The sequence below is a fragment of the Phlebotomus argentipes genome, unplaced genomic scaffold (assembly GCF_947086385.1).
Source record: "Phlebotomus argentipes unplaced genomic scaffold, Phlebotomus argentipes genome assembly contig_32, whole genome shotgun sequence".
Taxonomy (NCBI): domain Eukaryota; kingdom Metazoa; phylum Arthropoda; class Insecta; order Diptera; family Psychodidae; genus Phlebotomus; species Phlebotomus argentipes.
Window position 1 is genome coordinate 913,960 of NW_026776187.1, and position 19,203 is coordinate 933,162.

Sequence of the window (19,203 nt, forward strand, 5' to 3'; positions counted from 1 at the left end):
AGGTCCTAAGCTTCAAGAGCTTATATTGGACCGGGACACTTCCGTCATCGTGCAATATCAAGAAGAGTATCATTTTTTTTTTTAATTTGGGTAGCAGCCAATTGCCTAAGCACTGACTAAAGCACACGTGACTATATAAACAGTCACGAGAGAATATAAAAACAAAAGGACTAAAAAAAATAAATAAATAAATAAATATATGCATAATTAGAGACAAACATAAAATAAATAGATAGATATCACAGAAGTTAATAAGGCCCGATCAGTATAACTGAATAATAAGAAATATAGGCAAAAAAAAATCACAGTTAAACTTCTTCAGCGGGCCCCCGGAACCCCTCACCGCCAGATAGCCTCGGGGCACCAATGCGGGGACCATTATCGCCCACAGACGCCCCGACCGGTCATTGTATGGTCACGTTTTACAAAATGGGGTAGAGAGAGGCGAGAAACCCCCTAACGCGAGCATCCAAGCCGATCGAACTAGCCGAAGCTTAAGGCATCCATGAGCGTAAAAGACCCACCACCATCCATGCCCTCCAGCGTCACCGGCGGTGTGCAATTCCAGGCAGTCTCAGATTTGGACGTTTGAATTTTTAACAAACTTAGCCAAAGCTATAGGTATTTTCCTTACGTGGTTTTGGAAAGCGATGCCCAAAAGATCCCTAACATATTTGTGCCCTCCGCATTCCCGTAACAAACGCAATCTGTCACCCTGAACTTGAGGACATTCAAACAACAAATGATCCACATCCATGTACACCCCGCAAATGACACACAGAGGGGACTCTACCACATTGATTCTAAATAGATGAGCGTTAACTCGCGTATGGTTGCTAGCCATTCTGCACGCACTCACAATCTCCTGTCTATTTAAACCACCGCATGCCTTGAACCACGATCTCACCGAAACTTTGGGCAAAATTGAATAGCAGAATCTTCCCAGATCGCCATCATCCCATGCAGCCTGCCAGCAATTCAAAGCCCCGACCATAATATTATTATAAACGTCACCCGGCAGCGATTCCATCGAGAAGCCGAACTCCCTCAGCCTATTCAGAGCCTGAGCCAATCTACAGTCAGGCCAGTGATCATGTATTCTGCCTAAGTCCCTGCTGAGTTGCTCCTGATTCCTTAAGGCTCGATTAAGGAACCTATCTGTTATTAAATTAAAGCGAATATCCAGTGGCATTATACCCGCTAAAACCTCCAGACTACCTGTGTGCGTGCTCGGCATAAGGCCCATGCAAATCCTTACTGCCCTCCATTGAACTCTTCTGAGCTTCAACTTGTGCGTTTCCGCCATCCCCTGAAAGGCCATGCATCCATAATCCAACAGTGTAAGAATAGTGGTCTTGAAAAGGATCAGCATTAGGTGGGGGTGAGCTCCCCAAGAAGTTCCCGCTACTGCCCTTAAGAAATTGTTCCTGACACTGCACCTCTTCACCAAATCCCTAGTGTGAGCAGCCCACAGGCACTTTCTATCAAAGACCACACCCAAATATCTAAATGTGCTGTTCTGAGGAATAATACTTCCACCCACTGAGACTTTAATCGAGGGATCACGGTGTCTTCTCGAAAATACGAGCGCCTCCGATTTGTCGGCAGAGATTGTGAGGCCCAAACCCTCAAAGAAAAGCCCCAATGCTTCGCACGCCACATTAAGACGATCCTCAATGTACCTGTCAAATGAATTCTCCAAGCCAACAACAATATCGTCCGCATACTGCAACATGAAACAATCACGGGGAATTACTTCCTCAACCGCACCAACATATATATTATACAGAATCGGAGAGAGCGTGGAACCCTGCGGTAAGCCAATCCAGCAGGATCTCTGCAACACGACACTTCCGTCCACGACCAGATTAATCTCTCGGGACACCAAGAGACCGTACAACACAGCCGTAAATCCACTTGGCAAGCCCTTACTGCTAAGATTCTTGCACAGAATATCAATGAGGACACTATCGTATGCAGATGCTATGTCGAGGAACGCACAGCCCAGGGAATTTCTCCTGCTAAACGCCAGCTGAACTTTGCAGTGAAGTGCCGAAATACAATTCTGCGTGCCGCAACTTTTTCTGAACCCAAACTGTGATTTGGGAATGATATTATTAACCTCGGCCCAAGTTTCCAATCTGACTAAGATCAATCTCTCCATCAGCTTGCGCAGCACCGACAGAAGGCTTATAGGTCTGTAATTCTTCATCAGATTGATATCCTTATGCGGCTTAGGAATTGGCACGACCTTCGCTCTGTTCCACTCCGCAGGAATGGCGCCAGATCTCCACATGTAATTGAACAGAGACAGCAGAGTATGTTTAGCACGCTCGGGGAAATTTCTAATGTAACTGGCCCTGATGCCATCCAGGCCCGGTGTCTTATTTTTGAGAGAGGAAATGCCCAGTTCCAGATCTGTTAAGGAAAAAGCGCCCGTTAAAGGGTCTCCACCACCGCCATGCGAGGGAGGTATAGGGAACACCTCCTGCTGCGCAGCAAATGGGGGTGCCAGCTTATTAGCAAAATCCTCTGCCCAATCAACCCGAAATTTATTCGTTCTCTGAGTAGGAATTCCACGGAACGACCTCGCCAAATTCCACATCTCTGACAAAGATGTATGGGAGGAAAAACTCGAGCACCTGTCTCTCCAGACCTGGATTCTCTTTCGTCTCATCAACCTCTTGAGGACTGCGTCGATTCTTTTATACGCCAAATACCTATTTAGACTTCCAATCCTGAGAAAGTGCCGATAAATCTGTCTTCTGCACTCCCAAAGCCTTTTACAGACCTCATCGAACCACGGCTTATCCCGTCTGCGCTCTCCTGTGTCCCCACGACAAGGAAGAGCAGCTCTTCCGACCGCCGCCAAAACACGATTTACAAACACAGTATATTTCTCTTCGCTATCAGGAATATTTTCCAATTCGACCAAGTCATTCTGCAAATCCTCCTTGTATTTCCTCCAGTCGATCCTTGTTGGGCTATCTCGAACAGCAACACTCCGCCGTGCGTCGACCACGCTATCACGCCCTCCTTGAACATAAACATTTAGGACAATCGGAACATGATCGCTGCCTAAGGTATTCTCGCACAGCTCCCACGCGCAGTTCGGCGCCAGATGATCGGACACGAGGGACAAATCAATAGCACTCGAACCATGCGGAGGGCAAGGAATCCTAGTGTGTCTGCCGTCGTTTAAAACCACCAGATCAGAGCTCTCCAGCCAATCCTCAATCACTCGACCGCAATTATTGGAAGACTCGGAGCCCCACATTGGGTTATGCGCGTTGAAATCGCCCAAGATCAAGCTCTTTCTGCCACGAGCGTTGTTCGCAAGAATCTCCAACTCCGGCCTGCCCACTCTGTTTCCATTTGTAGAATAGATCGAGAAAATTCTCAGCGTGCCACCCCCGATGAATACATCCACAGCGATCACCTCCCCAGAACGAACACTCAAATCCACTCTGTTCCATCTAAACGTGTTCCTAATACCAATTAAAACCCCGCCTCCTCTGGTACTTCTGTCCTTCCGCACAACAGAAAAACCCGGAATATTGCATTGAGAATTCTCACCCAGCTTAGTCTCCTGCAGGACGAGTATATCAATATCCCTTTGACAGCACAAAACCAGCAGATCTTGCATTTTGGGCCTTATGCTGTTACAATTCCATTGTAATAAATTCACTTTCATTCTTACATCCATCCTAAATTCGCACACAAATTTGACAACAAGGGCACAAACCTCGGAATTAACATGTCCATCACAGGAAAGACGCAATTCTGAACAAAATTCACTACCTCCTCCGGCACACCAATCTGACCCAAAAAGGACACAAGGATTTCCTTCCAAGCAAAACCAGACTTTTCCTCCTGACCACTCTTTTTTGTTGAATTCGACTTCTGCTTCTTCACCTCCGCCCTCAAAAGATCTCGCCTTGTCTTAACATTCTCTGCTTCACTCTCCTCGATATCTGACACCGACATTGAATCACTCAAATCCGCCACATTGTCCATCCCGGACTCTATCAATTTCCTTCTATGGAATTCTTTCTGAGACATTCTCGCCTTACTGAAAGCACATTTGGGCTTTGTGCTTTTACGCCTCCTCAACGCACCAAGCTCCGGAAAATCCTCCTCCAATTCCGTGGCACCATCCGTATCAATATCGTCGAGAACGGCATATATATTATCATCCTTACGCTGTCTCTTAGTCCCTCTATCCTTCGCACCACCGCCACTATTTTTAACAGCACCAGCATACGAGATATTGTGTCGCACTTCAGCCTTTCTCAAGAGAAGCTCAGCATGTTTGGCCCTAGCCTGGCAGACATGCTTCTTTCCAGCGAACTTCAATCTACAGTTAGGACAAGTGAATTCCGACACAGAGCACGCCACCGCGACTGCATGAATTAAACCACATTTTTTGCACCGAGATTTATTATTACAGAATTTGAGGGTGTGTCCGTATCTCAGACAATTCTCGCAATACATCACTTTAGGGTTGAAAGCGAGCACCTGAATTTCCAGGCCTTCGATCGCAATATACTCAGGTAAAGCGGTACCTTGAAAAGTGACACGAACCGCCTTAGCCTTCACCCACGCCACAGGAGACTCAGGATTGTTCACATCTGATCTTATAGGATTGCCAGCATCATCTCTAACCTTTTTACTCATGCGATAAACCTCAAGAATCTTGATATTCACATTTGGAGCTGCGGAGAACTTGCCAACACCATTCAAAATCGCACTTTCATCATCTTCGGTCTCCAAAATGACCACGCCATCGACTTCAATTTCATTGACTTGAATGTATGCTTTATAATTTGCCACGCACATCTCTTTGACACACCTATTGGCCTCCGCAATATCACCGAATATCACTCTGATTTTGTCAGAAAACATCTTCCTAATGCTCCTCACAGACTTGAATTTAGCATAAAGAACTTTGGCAATAAACAATTGACTGATAGAGACGCCTCCAATGGACTTTATATACACAATCAAAGGCCCCTTGAACCCATCCGGGTAACCACGCACACGGCCAATTGACGATGTGTCCACAATTGCAGATGCACCATCACTTGAAGACTCACCACCATCACAAGCCGCCGGAGACTCGTCAGAAACAACGAAGTTCCCGCTATCAGTCATATTGACCGATAAGCGGGGGACAACTGCACACTAAGCCAAACAAATCAGTGGCACTCGCCCGAAATTACACCGTGCATAAATGGGAAATAGAGATATAGATGTATAAAAACCCACACCGCTGCACCGAGTGACCACGTTGAGTCACCAAAATCACTAAATCGCTAAATAACTTAACCACTATCCTACAAACTACACTGAACCTTAGTCACTACAAATCCCCATAAACTCCTTAACACCTGGAAGCACTTAAAAACTACCAAAATCGCTTAAACCACCAGGAAAATATGATAAATATGTACTCCCAAAATTACACAGTTCTCAGCTTGACATGCACTCTGGAACTGGATTCAGTAAGTTGAAAAAAAAAAATTGTGGGTTCAATAAAACCAACATTGTTAGAACAAACACAGGGCTTTGCATATAAATCTCCATCAGTGAATATAAATAGAATTTCATTGATTAGTTTGTCATATTTGCTATAATAAAACTATGTGACATCTGCTCTATCAATAGATCAATTGTTTACGAGTGCGGCGCACATGAAGATTTATGCGCGGAGGCAAAATTACCATATATTGATATATAGTTGTTATTGTTTTCCACACGAAAAGTTTACCAATGATGTCTTCCGAGGCTAAGAACTTTCGTGGTATTCTTCCATAGACTTTATCATTGTTCAGCTTTTCTTTCTCGATTATATTTTGAGCACACACTCGTGCACATTCCGGATGACATATTGAGGTGGAACTTTAAACAATACCTCAGACCACTGCAGAGGAATTCCAGAGGTTGAGCGCCGATACTTGAGAATGCGGGGGTGGATATTTGCGCCGTGATAGACAGAAAATCAATGGGACACCGGGTTTTTCCTGGGAAAAAGTAGACCAATCGGCAACAATGCGGGCAACTTTTCTCACAATTCATCTCACTTTGTTATTATTTATTTCCAGATGGACAAACACCGGAATTTCTGCCTGACATTCCTCCTTGTGCTGTTGATCCGCACACAACTGGGACACGCCTGCAGGACATCCGAGTTCTCATGCCGCGGACCCAACGGACTCTGTCTGCCACTGGACAAATACTGCGATGGCAAGGACGATTGTGGCGACGGCAGTGACGAGCCGAAGTTCTGCACTGGTGAGTTCCACCCCTTGCACCCCAAATCCGAAGGCCCAAGCGAAACTTTTCCCACGAATAAACAGTGGGAAAATATTATTTGTGCCCCGGACAGAGAGAGAGAGAAATCCAGGCTAATTTTCACCCTCGTAGTCGGACTAATCCAAAAAGAGAGGAAACAACTTTCTTGGGGACTGGAGAAAAGGCGACACGGAATCTTTTTCCGGTTTCTTTAGAGTCAGCACGGCGAAGCAAGCCCTCAGTGGATCTCTCTCGTGGGAAATCTCGGTCTCGTGTTGTGGGATTTGCGAAAAACTTTCACGTGATCCTCATAAAATGCTACATAATGCATTGCATGCACTTGGACAAAAGAGGTGAAATTGAAAAAGGACATGACAGAAATAGATAAATTGCATCAACATGATTTTCTGCCACACAAAAGCTACCAGATGACAGCGCACTGTATCAAATTCCATCACCAGAAACTTATGTTCGTTTTTGAGCGCGGAGAAATAGACACATCACGCGTCGCGAAATTCCCTGTGAAGGCAAGAAGAATGTGTTCAACACAGGCGTGTTTTGCCAAATTAGCGTTAAACCTAATAAAACCTCTCACACAAATATGTATTCAGCCCTTCAGGTGCGTGACGATATTTCGTGCTCAAGTGGTGAGCACTATATTGTCTGCTACAATATTGCCATCCTCAATATTGTGTACCCTCTTTCCCGTCCAATTCACCTTTATTCGCCCAGTGATTGGAATCATCACATTACGTTAATAGGAATTGTTGTTTTGCCAACACGAATTTACCTGCCATTGTTGTGATACATTATATTGCTATGCAATCTTCTATTGTAAATTCACTTTTGCGAAGAAATTGTATAGTTGTGAGGAAGACTAGGAGAATTTTCGGTCTATCTTCATTCTAAATCTCCTTCAATCGAAGCTTCTCTGCAAATCTCTGTGAATAAATTGAGAAAACGATGAGATTCGCAATCAATAGAGTTTCTCGTTGAAGAGGAAAAGCTGCGTGATTGAAGAGATTGATATTTCTTCAGGATATTCTAATTTATTATTTCATGATGTTAGATTTTCCTGCATAATTGATTACTTCAGTGAATTGTGCTGAAGATAGCTCAATCTATTAACCAAGAATAATCCGAACTAAGAATATTTCCTATCATCGTTCCTTTTTTTTATTTTAAATATCTAACCACAAAACCTTCTTCGAACACGTTTCATGAAGGAGAATTTCTTTGCGCTGCTTCGACTCTAACGAGAGCCGTGTGTCTTGTAGGAGGGAAAACTCAATTTTCCGGTCCATTGTACTTTCCAACAACCATCACGGAGATAATCTCACATTTTTTATCCTTTGTCATATTTCCAACTTACATGTAGAGGTACTGCTATGGATACAGCATTACATAAATGGAGTATCACTCGAGTGGAGAGTTCACCCACCACTTGAGAATACCGTGCAAAGTTTCGGGTTATGCCGGGAAAAATTCTCTTACATTTCACGCAAATTTCTCACAAGTTGCCAAAACGAGTTTGCGGTGAAACCGGTGTGCAGAAAAAAAACACAACAAAAAGCTCAGAAATGCAATCATTGCTTCTGCCGCATATTCTACCAGACAACTCAATTAGTTTCGCTTCAGAACTTTGAGAAAGTGGTTGGAATGAACACAAAGATGATCATTTCACTGTTCCTTTTGCTTTACTGTGGATTTTTCAAAAATGCCATTGCTGGGAAATTGCATCCAGAAATTTGTACGAAATCTGGTTGCATTCGTGGAGTTTTTGTCAGTGAAACGACAAAATCTTACGAGGCTTTCTATGGCATTCCTTATGCTGAACCGCCAGTTGGAAAACTAAGATTTGAAAATCCCGTGTCGCATCGCGGCTGGTCAGGATTCTGGGATGCTTCCTATCCAAGGGAAGTTTGCATACAAAAGAATTACTTCCTGGCAAAAGAGCCGATCGTAGGCTCTGAAGATTGTCTCTATCTTAACATATATCGACCAGCGAGCGATAGTGAGAAAAATCTGCCGGTTTTGGTGTTCATTCACGGTGATGGATTTCTCGCCTTCTCATCCGATCCTGGCTTCCTTGGTCCGGATTACTTCATGGCTAATGGACAAGTGATTCTCGTGACTCTGAACTACAGACTTGGCATGTTCGGCTTCCTTTGTTCAGGAGACGCGGCTGTTCAGGGAAATTTCGGCTTCAAGGATCAGCAACTGGCATTGGAGTGGATAACACTGAATATCGCATATTTTGGTGGTGATGTCAATGCCATAACCCTCGCTGGACACGGTGCTGGAGCGGCTTCAGCCAATTTGCATATGTTAAACCCAAAATCTCAAGGTTAATGCACTGCAAATTCTCTTCATGATCTCGTATCTCACATGGCCGCTTCACTCTTTCAGAACTCTTCCATCAAACATTCCTTTTGAGCGGCGTTGCTTTAGCTTCTTGTCTTTTGCCTGTCGATTGTGCTCAGCAATTTCGCCAGTGTGCAAAATACAGTGGAATTAAAGATTGGAACACTGCCTCCATAGACAATCTGGCTGAGCAATTGAAGAAAATTGATGACTTGAGACTCATCTTGGCTGCGGATGAACTTTTCGTCTTCCCAGGAATTCCGATCACAACTTTTCGACCAGCCCTCGAAGGAGACTGGCAAGGCGCTTTTATTACAGAGGATCCTCGTCAAGTCTGGACTGAAGGAAGATTTCCACACAAACCCATGTTATTTTCCTTCACATCTCACGAGGGAATAGCTGAAGCTAGATTCTTCATGAACGACACCGTATTGAAGGCATACAATCGGAACATCCTCACATTGCTTCCACAGCAACTAGATTTTGATCCAAGATATGTAACTGACGTCATTGACTTCTATCTGGATGACAAATATTACGTAGACAATTCGAATATGGCAAGATATTACGATGTAAGCATAACCACATAGATGAGAGATTACATTTTCATCATTTTCATTCCTGTGTATTTGCAGATGTTCTCGGATAGACTATTTCGCTATCCAATCTTCACAATGATCAAACAATATCTTAACTATGTAGATGTGCAGAAAAACCCTGTTTATATCTATGAATTTGAATTTGAGGTACAGTTCAGTGTCGGAAAAGTTTACTCAATACTAATCAAGGCACAATGTTTTAGAGCTCCTACACTTTTCTTAAGTTTCTCACTGGCGAAGACATCAATTTGGGCGTGAGTCACTTTGATGACCTGATGTATCTCTTCAGCATGCCATCATTCTTTCCACCATTTGCTGGCGATTCCCCCGAGAGCAGAATGAGTGAAGTGCTCATAAGGACAGTAGTGAATTTTGTTGCGAATAAGGAGATAAAAGTGTGGCGCACCTTCAAGCCCTGTTCTATTCTCACATCCACACCTTTCTGTGAGCGACAGTGTTTCAAGAGATACAGTCAATTGGATCCTAATCAAGTGGTTGTCTCGGTGTCTAATAAAATTGATGTGGAAATGGTAAAACTGTGGACTTATATTGACAATATGGGATCGAATCCATAACACAGTGTTTATAGGCATGAATAAATGATATAAAATTCAGTGGAATGTCAAGATATTCTTCATCACATTGAAACTGCTGGGAAAATTGAGTCGCAATCAACAAAACGATAAGAGCATTTTACTATAATTGCATTCAGAATTCATCTCTCAATTTTAGGGACTAAAATGTATCTCTAGGAAAAATTCATGCAGAAGTGAAAAATAGGAAATTTTCACCTCTATATCTTCCCTGAAATTTGAACCATCGCTGTGACATTTAGCTCTTTTACCACGCATGAGGGTGCGACCCAAAGAAATACGGGCGCAGAGAAGCATATTAATTGCAATTTGCTGACTGCTGGAAAAAGTGTCGTGCCTTGAAAATCGCTGGAATCGGTAAAATTCGATACACACACTTTCATTTCGCCATCGAGCGGATGAGCAATGTGGCAATATCATGGCTAAAGTGCGAATGTGGGCTGGATGGGAAAAAGTGCTCTATATAGAAGCTCGCATTGGTGAGATAAACATGTAGAAAACACAGCTCCCCATTGTTATTTGTGACAGACAATGCGGTGTTCAAGGGTTGGCGAACCCCATTCTCACACCCAGCGTCGCAACATAAAATTATGATATACCCTTCAATCGCTCCGCATGAGGAATGTGTATTTAGGCCTGGAAGAACTGGTGCGAAGAAATTTGCTCAGAAAATGGCAGCTGAAGGTGTCTCTCGAGCTCCTCCGTGGCATCTTGAGGCGAAGGCGCTCGTGGTGAGATGCTATCTGATTTTATGCTGTGTGATTTTATGGTTGTGTCCCAAAACATTGTGGCGGAATATTCCTCCCCATAAAAGGATTTCAATGTGCCACGAGAGAGTCACTAAAGAGTGTCTGCTGAAGTGAAATTTGTGCCTTAAATTAGTTATAGGCCATGATTTGCAGGGTGGAGTCGGAAAGAGAAAGAATCATGCCAATAGTTTTCCAATACAGTTTATCAGTCATCTAATCTAATATTGAATCTAAATAGAGAGCAGAATGAATGGAATGCCGAGAGAATCGATATTGCGAAGCTGAATATGTGTCACTGCAAAATACACCGCCGCAGAGAGATTAAGAAGAGGTCTGAAGGCAGAGTTATCCTGCATATTAATTTTGTTGCTAAATAGCAACCGTTAACACCCTTGGAAAATCCCGGATTTTGGGTCATTCTTCAGCCGACTTCCTCGACCTCTTTTCATCGCCAACATTAACCCTTTGGGAAAATCACTCTTCCGCAGGCGCGAGAAGTTCCAACACAAGACTTTAAGAGCTTTAAGTTTTGAATTGGAATCAAAGAAAAAGCAATGTTAGTCCGAAGTGTCTCTGTTCGGTTATGGTTAATTGCTGAAAACTATTCACAATGCAAGAAGAGCACGAATTTTAGTATAAATTTAGTATAGTCTGAAAGCTCTCTCTCTCTCTCTCTCTCTCTCTCTCTCTCTTGGAAACTTCCAAAGCGATCAGGATTTATTTGCTTTTATTGAACTTTCTCCAAACTCACAACTAAGTTGAGGGTGTCTCTGAAAGATTTTGCACAAAATGTGGGCAAGATGAGTTAAAAAAAAATCCATCTTGAATGATCGACATTCACTTCATTAATTCACACAGACGGCTTTCCTCAAGTTGCAAGTCGTGGCGTGTAATAAATATTTCGAAATCAATTGCATGAGAAATTCTCTCAAAATGCTCCGTGATTTCTTGCTACCCACTCTCCATAGTCACGCTGCTTTGAAACTTTGTATTCGTCTCACATTAAATTGCAATATGAAAAGTTGCTCGAGGACCCTAAATAAGGGGAGCATATTGAAGGAGACGGGTGAAAATTTATGGATGGAAGCGAAACTTACATTAATGCTCAATTATTGCATCTTCCCGCCATGCTAAGTCATAAAAATTCACTTTGATCACAATTTAATTTGACATATTTACGTGAAGTGAATTCCGCTGAAAATTCACCCTCTCTGACTTCCACCTTCCTACATTCGATGCACAAAATGCTCTCTCCATTTCCTCAAAAATGCACACTGCTGAAAATTCAATGGAAACGCGCATTGCTTTGGATTTCAGAGTGCAAATATCCAAAAATATAAATACATGCTACTTTCTGACCTGCTGCAGTTGATAAACTCACATGAAACTCGCATTAGCGTTATGAAATAGGAGAAAGCGGGGTAGTTTCGAATGATAATCGACATTTTTGCATAGAATTGCTTCGTTTTTTTTTTGCTTTGATTTACAATTATGCAATGCCTGATGCCAGTGAAATAGTTTTTAACTACATGAAATTTTTTGGACAAATTTGTGCCAGGAATTTGTGTCCATAATTCGCCTCACACGCACACATGAATTATTTCATATTGTGCAATAAATTGTTATAAATTTTGCATTTGTGAGTATGAAATATTGATTTAATTTTCCACGCGACACATCGATAAAATTAATTTAATACAATTTTGTTAATTTCAATTCTTAATTGCAGAATGAGATGATCAATGGAAAAGTGCGAAGAGTCACGAGGGCAATTTATAGTCGCATTATAAAATTGATTATTTTGCAAATTATGCATGAAAAAATGCTGATACATATTTAAATCACATGCAAATACCTTTGAAAGAGATTAATTAATTTATAATATATTGCAGTAAATGTGAATCCATTTTGATCAATATTTAAGTGTAATGATTCGAAATATTCCAAAAATTTTCCACTCTGACATTTATTATTATCACTCTGAATAAAAGTATGAGTCTTTTGATTAAAATTTAATCACATCAGCTTTAAATGGTCATTACTTTTGACTTCTGAATAAACCATTTTTCAAGACTTGTAACTCAATTGCAGCATGTTTGGGCATGGCACAAAATATTTTCACCTGAGGGACAAAATGGGCCAAACTCGGTGTGCTTTGTGAAGCGCCAAACACGCGGGCGCCAACGTAAAATAATTCACAGCAGAAATAATTTATTTACAACCCCCAACAAAAGTGCAATGTATACAAGAATCATCATCAAATCCCCCAACCATAGTTTTGTCGTTAGTTCAGCGTGTAACTTTTGTGCCTCAACATTCAGTTAGTGGGCGAGAGCTCCACTAATAAAATTATACAATAAATAGCAAACATCCCTTGAGGCTTAAGTGCGGTGGGATCGATTTGTCGTAAATTGATTAGCACTATCGGAGCTGTCGAGCATCGCACACATGTATGAAATCCCTTTCATCTCGTAGCCACTCCCACGAGCCCAATCCACCTTCAGTTTCAGTGGTCCTGGCGTCTCATTTCTCTCACCACATTAACCATAATATCCTAAATTTAATTACATAAAAGCATCGCACAGAGCTTTCGGTCTTCGCGTCCAATCGCACTGGGAGAATAAATACGACAGCATTCCTGATCCGGTCTATCCTAATGCAGGCGTAAATAAAAGATGAGCCATCTTAGAGGGAAAAAATGGCATAAATAATAAATGGACGCAATCACGGTAGAGGAGAAGCGCTGGAAGAGGAAATGTTGAGCAATACAAAATGCGATAAAGGCTCCATTGATTCGTGAACATACATAGTTGCATACATACAGTATCCAGATTCTGCCAATGGACGTGAATGATCAATACAGTTTTCACTTGGCTGCACCTCAAAATGCATAAATTACGCTCTCCTTCATATTTCATGTAGTGCAATATCCTGTCAGAAATAAATTTCGCCAAATGAGATTGAATAAGTCCTAGGTGCTGAGCAAGAAAATCTAGCCAATCTCCTGGACAGAATGTGAATGGCGAGGCAGGGTGAGAAATTGCGAAATTATCCAATTATCTATTTCCACCATTTTATTGTAATTGCATGACTCTGTCGGTTTATTTTCACTGAGCACGAAACACCCGTGATTTCACATTCAGGATAACAGAGTGACTGGATAATGAGCTAATTTTCATTTCAAATTATTTCATTATATTTAATACAATCTCCCGCTGCAGCTTTTTTTATGTGTGCCCAATTGGAGATTTTCATGGAAATTATGTGCGTGAAGCGTTAGCTAATATGCATATTTTTCGATAAAAGCATATATAAAAAAAAGTATCAATTTTCCCTAAAGAGATATTTTGCATATACACTTTTTTTCAATTTTTCAGCTTAAATTTAATAATAAAGCGAAATGGTTTTAGCAAACGAGACGATATATTTAGCATACAACATTCTAACAAAAAAATAATAATTCTATTCACGGCCTTGTTCGGCAACAGTGAAAGCTGTTGAAATATTGAAAAATAAACAGAATATATTTTTAGATATGAAATCAAGAACTTTTCTACGGAACATTCAGGAATCCATCTTTGTATTTTCAGTTAGGAGGCTCAATTTTTGATGAATAATTAATTCACTTTATCTGCTATTTTACTTCTATTTGTCTTCACTCATCCACTTGACCTAAATTGACTTTCATCTGCTGCGAAATGTCGAAAGTCGTATTCTGCTGCGAAAGAAACTTCATGAAGAAGAAAACGGCTATTTCCGACATTTCAATATGTCTGCGCGCTTCTCCACGTTTTGTTGTGCAAACAAACTTGCACGATCTACAGCAAATATCGTTCGGAATGGAAAGCATGAATTGGCATCATTGACTTGGCATTTCACACACCCCCAGTCAGGGGGGTGAATCGCGTTTTTGGGCCCCGACGAAGCGTTTTTTGAAGACCACTGCAGGGAAAATGAATGGGACAACATAAGAAATAGAATCTAATCAATGCTATGTTGTGCTTTGAATAAAACACATATAAATATGACTATCAGACACTTCTTATCGTGAAATTTATGACACTACTTTATCTTCATTACACCCACTTAATGTCGGCGTGAGGTTTGGGCAGATGACGTCTGTGCGCCCGCGGGGAAGGCGGAACCTCGCGTTCATCATTGCGGGAATGAAAGAAAAAAAGAGATATTTTCCACCCCAGCTCGCACTAATAAATAAAGTCACATTATTTACCACTGCTGCGTTGCTAAAATAAATTTCCACACAAGGAACTCTTGTATCTTGGCACGTCCGGGAAGTCATCTCGCGCGGGATTCAAGATTCCTGTGATTCACGTGCGTCTCTACCAGCGTTTAATGGTAATTACGTTACGCGATCTGCACTTTTCGTACTATTCTTTACCTCAAATGGACTTTAAATTTAGCATTTATCCTGCTAAAAATTTCCCTCAACATTATTACAAATCAATCAGTTATTATAAATACATAAGTAAACACATGACATAACGCAGAGAGGATATATTTGCTGACCCTTCATCCTAATAGCTACTGAACAACCCCTATTCCTGTATCCAATCTCAGGCTGAGGCAATTATGTGAATAATGGAAGGTGTTGGGATACTTATGAAGAAGTGTGAACCCTCGCACTTACCATGAACACGACAGTGTGAAAGTCTCAAGGCGACCATCAAGCCTGAAAGGTTGTGGGACAACGACCAGCATCATAGACTAAGAGGGCTGAATACATAGGAATAGAATAAAAGTTGAAATATTAAATATTCTCGTCTAAATGTCACACACACACAGAGCCTCAGTTCCGAGTACCTTTTACGTGAGGGTGAGTGAAGATTGTGTAAAATTATGTTTACCCATAAAAGTGCTGGATACAGAAGCATCCACTAAAAGTGTGGCAATGTGAGATTGTCAAAGAGAAACTTTCACAACCTGAGCTTAATCAAAACACAGAAATTACAGATTAATCGCCATGTTGTTTGCCATCAAACAATTGGCCACTTTGGCGTGAAATAAAATTCAATGAGAGCCTGGAAAAGCTCTTGAGAGAAGCAGAAAAATATCATGTGAAATGTAATTTTGAGGTACAGCGAGTGGAGGAGGCGAAAGACATTTGGGGGGATTAAAACACAATTACAGAATACATTGGGGGAATTGTAAATTTGCCCTTCGCACAATTTTATGCTGCCGCGCGAAGAGAAATTGGCAGGAGAATTTTGTAACCAATGCCTGAAGGCTTTTCAGGCTGCTCAACAGTGGCATGACATAGAATCCGTTGAAGTGGAAATTTTTTTATTAAAAATCCATTAACGTATTGGCGCTTTTCATTAAGCAATACGACTCTGTGCGTTGGGAAGCCCGCGAATGCAGCCAAATGCATTTACTGTGCAATGGACATTTGATGTATTTCTCTATTCCCTCGCTAGCGCTGGAGCGTGTCACGAGTTCAATTCATAAGGGGGAAAGTCGGCGGAGAAATGGGAATATAAGAAGCACCACTTCGACATGTTTTAATTGCGATACATCTCAGAAGAGCGCGTCTGAAATTTTATAACATCCACCCGTGGCTTTTCAATTTTCTCCTCAATTAATCAATATTTCCTCTCTTTGCAGTGTGTAATCGCACCTACTATGGCGATGTGGGGCGAACGTACGCGCTGCGGGTGCCGCCGCCCCAGTGGAGCCGCTTGCCATTCCTCTGCCATCTCACCTTCACGGCGTCGGGTCACGACCAAGGTGACATAGTTCAGGTGAGTGAGAGGACTTTATCGGCACTCACATGAATTTCCGAGGCACACCCTCCGTGGCTTAGGCACGTCATGAACATGAGCACCGAAGGGTGTGTGCATTAAAGTTAAAATCATCCCTGTCTCCAACATCCTCATTAAATATTGACAGAAAAAGGAACATCGCCTCACCGCAGAGGTGAAAGCTTGACTTGTCTCTCTCTCTCTCTCTCTCTCGCCTTGCTGAATTCACATTTCATTTTCAGACACGAGAAATGTGTATAGCTATATTTTGAGAAATTCTTTAATTAAGAGACGCCCTAATCATTTTTAACTTTCTCATTGTGATCATCGTACTGAATGAATGTCGAAAAGCGATGCGCAAAGAAGATTTGAAAATAATACAGTCAGATATACATTTCCTCAGCACAATGAAAATCGAACACCAATGATCGCACACAATGGCGTATACAATTTCTGGCTCTCTTGCAAGCATTCATTTTTCACATGAACCAAAAACAATGCACACAGACAACCCCATTCCTTCCATCCACCCTTGTCAGATGCGAGAGAAGCTCTGAAGCTGCACAATATTAAAAGTTTCTTATAATACTTATAAGTGAAGCAAGAAAGCATCCATTCAGAAAATGGTGCAGACTTTTCAATGCTTCCCTTGCGTCACTTTTTTCCTCAATTCCCAGCATTCAGGATATTCTATTCTTGACTTCCTAATGAAATATTGAATAAAATTAGTGGTCAGTTAGAAAAGAAAACTATCCATTTAAATTGACTCAATGTTTTACCTGATAAAAATACTAAAGAAGAACTTTCTGTGTGCAATCAGCATTCAGATTCACCATTCAATGCAACTTTTATAGCATCCAATTCATTTTAAAAGGTGTTTTCCACTACAAAGTTTCTTTTCATCCCGCAGTGACAGATTTATGTGAAAAGTTTATTATCCAAAAGAAATTTTAGTGTCAGAGTTTTGTATAAATAAAACATATTAATTTGATTTTGCTTGTGGTATTTCAAGCTTTTCATTTAATTTATGGTTGAAAATCAGTTTTTGTCATCCCCTAAACAAATAAAAACCACCACAAGAGTGATTCTGAGCACTTCAAGCACGCATTAAAACACAAAAATTCCACAGCTCAATAAAGAGAATACCTAGGTTTTCACGAGGGTCAATTTTCATTCGTGCCAATGACAGTTGAGTGCGATCCTCTTAATGGTTCGTGGAAGAGCGGATATTGAAATAACAAATAAGATTGATAAATTCATAGAACAAACCACAGTCAATTGCAGTGGTGAGGAAAACATTATGCCACTGACACTGATGGAAAATAATTGATTTGACTCTCTTTGTTGAATAATTACCATAAATTCCTAAATCGAAATATACTTGATTTGAGCGCACAATTGGATGATATTACTGAAATTCATTATACCCATGTAGAAAATAATTCAATAGTGCCAAGAACATAATAAATGATGTAATGTACGTAATGAACTTAGCCAATTGGCACTCATTTGGCCGAATCGCGGAACACAATTAGCGTTAGAACACACATAATGGAAAATTATTGTTTTCCAATTAATGAATTATTTACAAATAATTTCAATATTGTGTCCATAAAGCACATAAATTGACCTTTCGCTGTGGAAATTGCTTTTAGAAATACCAATTTTCACACATTCACCCCTTCAAAAATTGCCCAACTCAGAGAGCTTTTTGGTGTGTGCTATGTTTAAAATACATATTTGCGCATAGCAATTCGCAATATTTCGCTCGCGTGTGAAATGTAAAATTTACATTCGAGTGACAACAGAACGAACAATAAAAATATCGTGTTAGTTTGAAAATTCGCTCACTGAAAGCTTGTAATGCAAAAAATATTTCTCTACGGAGTTTAGATATATTTTATTTTATTCCACCAGGGATTTTTACATTTTACATTGATGGCTTTATACCGCTGGAGCTTTTTCAAAATATCCCGGCGTTTTAATTAAAAGCGTATTTCTGCTCTTTACTTGGCAACTCAATTACCTGCAATTAGAAATGCCAACCAAGTGTTTCTGTAATTGACAGCTTTAAGCATCACTTGTCAGAATCAAACTTTACGGAATCTTGATATGTTGGTCTCAGCATAATTTTAGAATTTATGGGAGACTTGAAACAAAAAAGCATCAAAATGATAAATTGCTGAATAAGGAAAAAAAACTGAGTGAGAAAGCTTTTCCTGATATTCTCCGAGCTTCAACACTTTCGCCATAAAATTACTCTCACACAAATCAATTTTATGTTTATCGCTATATCGGATGCAACATAAAAAGCGTTTTAAAGACGCAAAATGTCAGTGAACGCGTACACACTGCGATAGCACAGAACTCGGCATTGGCAGAAGAGCGAGAGGAGAACATATCATGGCAGAACAATATCTTTTAATATTGCGGAAAGTAAACAGAGAAGAAAAATAAGATATTGGGAGATTGCAAAGGAAGTGAGAAGATGAAATAAAAGAGTGGAAATTCAGTGAAATTGCTCTCATAGAGGCCACCCTTCACATTTTTCTCTATGACACACATCCGCCCACCATGAACCCGTCATCTCTCCCCCGAGAGCTTAATATATTGTTTGACACCGCAAATGCCATCGCACCCTTCATGTACTCCAAACCACTGTCTATATGAAGATAAACAGGCAGTGTGAGAAATTCAAAAGTACACTGCACGAAATTGAGTTATCCGGTTGCGAAATAAATTGGGTTTAATCCTTTCATGACAGATGCTGCAGTCGTGTAGCCCAAAATATGTTATCCTTCTGGCACAAAAAGGGTTAAAATACTGATCGAAACGTATTTTCTCA

General features: G+C 40.9%; 2 protein-coding genes across 2 annotated transcripts in view; both read left to right on the plus strand.

The window, feature by feature from the left end:
* Positions 1-5,447: 5,447 nt before the first annotated feature.
* On the plus strand, positions 5,448-9,832 carry LOC132264226 (juvenile hormone esterase-like). The gene is made up of 6 exons (XM_059764342.1): positions 5,448-5,504; positions 6,105-6,294; positions 8,039-8,641; positions 8,704-9,230; positions 9,294-9,404; positions 9,482-9,832. The coding sequence occupies exons 1-6, from the start codon at positions 5,448-5,450 to the stop codon at positions 9,830-9,832; spliced, it is 1,839 nt and encodes a 612-aa protein (XP_059620325.1).
* Positions 9,833-10,268: 436 nt separating this feature from the next.
* Positions 10,269-19,203, plus strand: part of LOC132264227 (uncharacterized) — a 29,028-nt gene continuing 20,093 nt past the window's right edge. Inside the window, exons 1-2 of the mRNA XM_059764343.1 lie at positions 10,269-10,329; positions 16,222-16,358. Coding sequence (XP_059620326.1) covers positions 10,269-10,329; positions 16,222-16,358 — 198 coding nt within the window. The remainder of the gene's footprint in view (positions 10,330-16,221; positions 16,359-19,203) is intronic.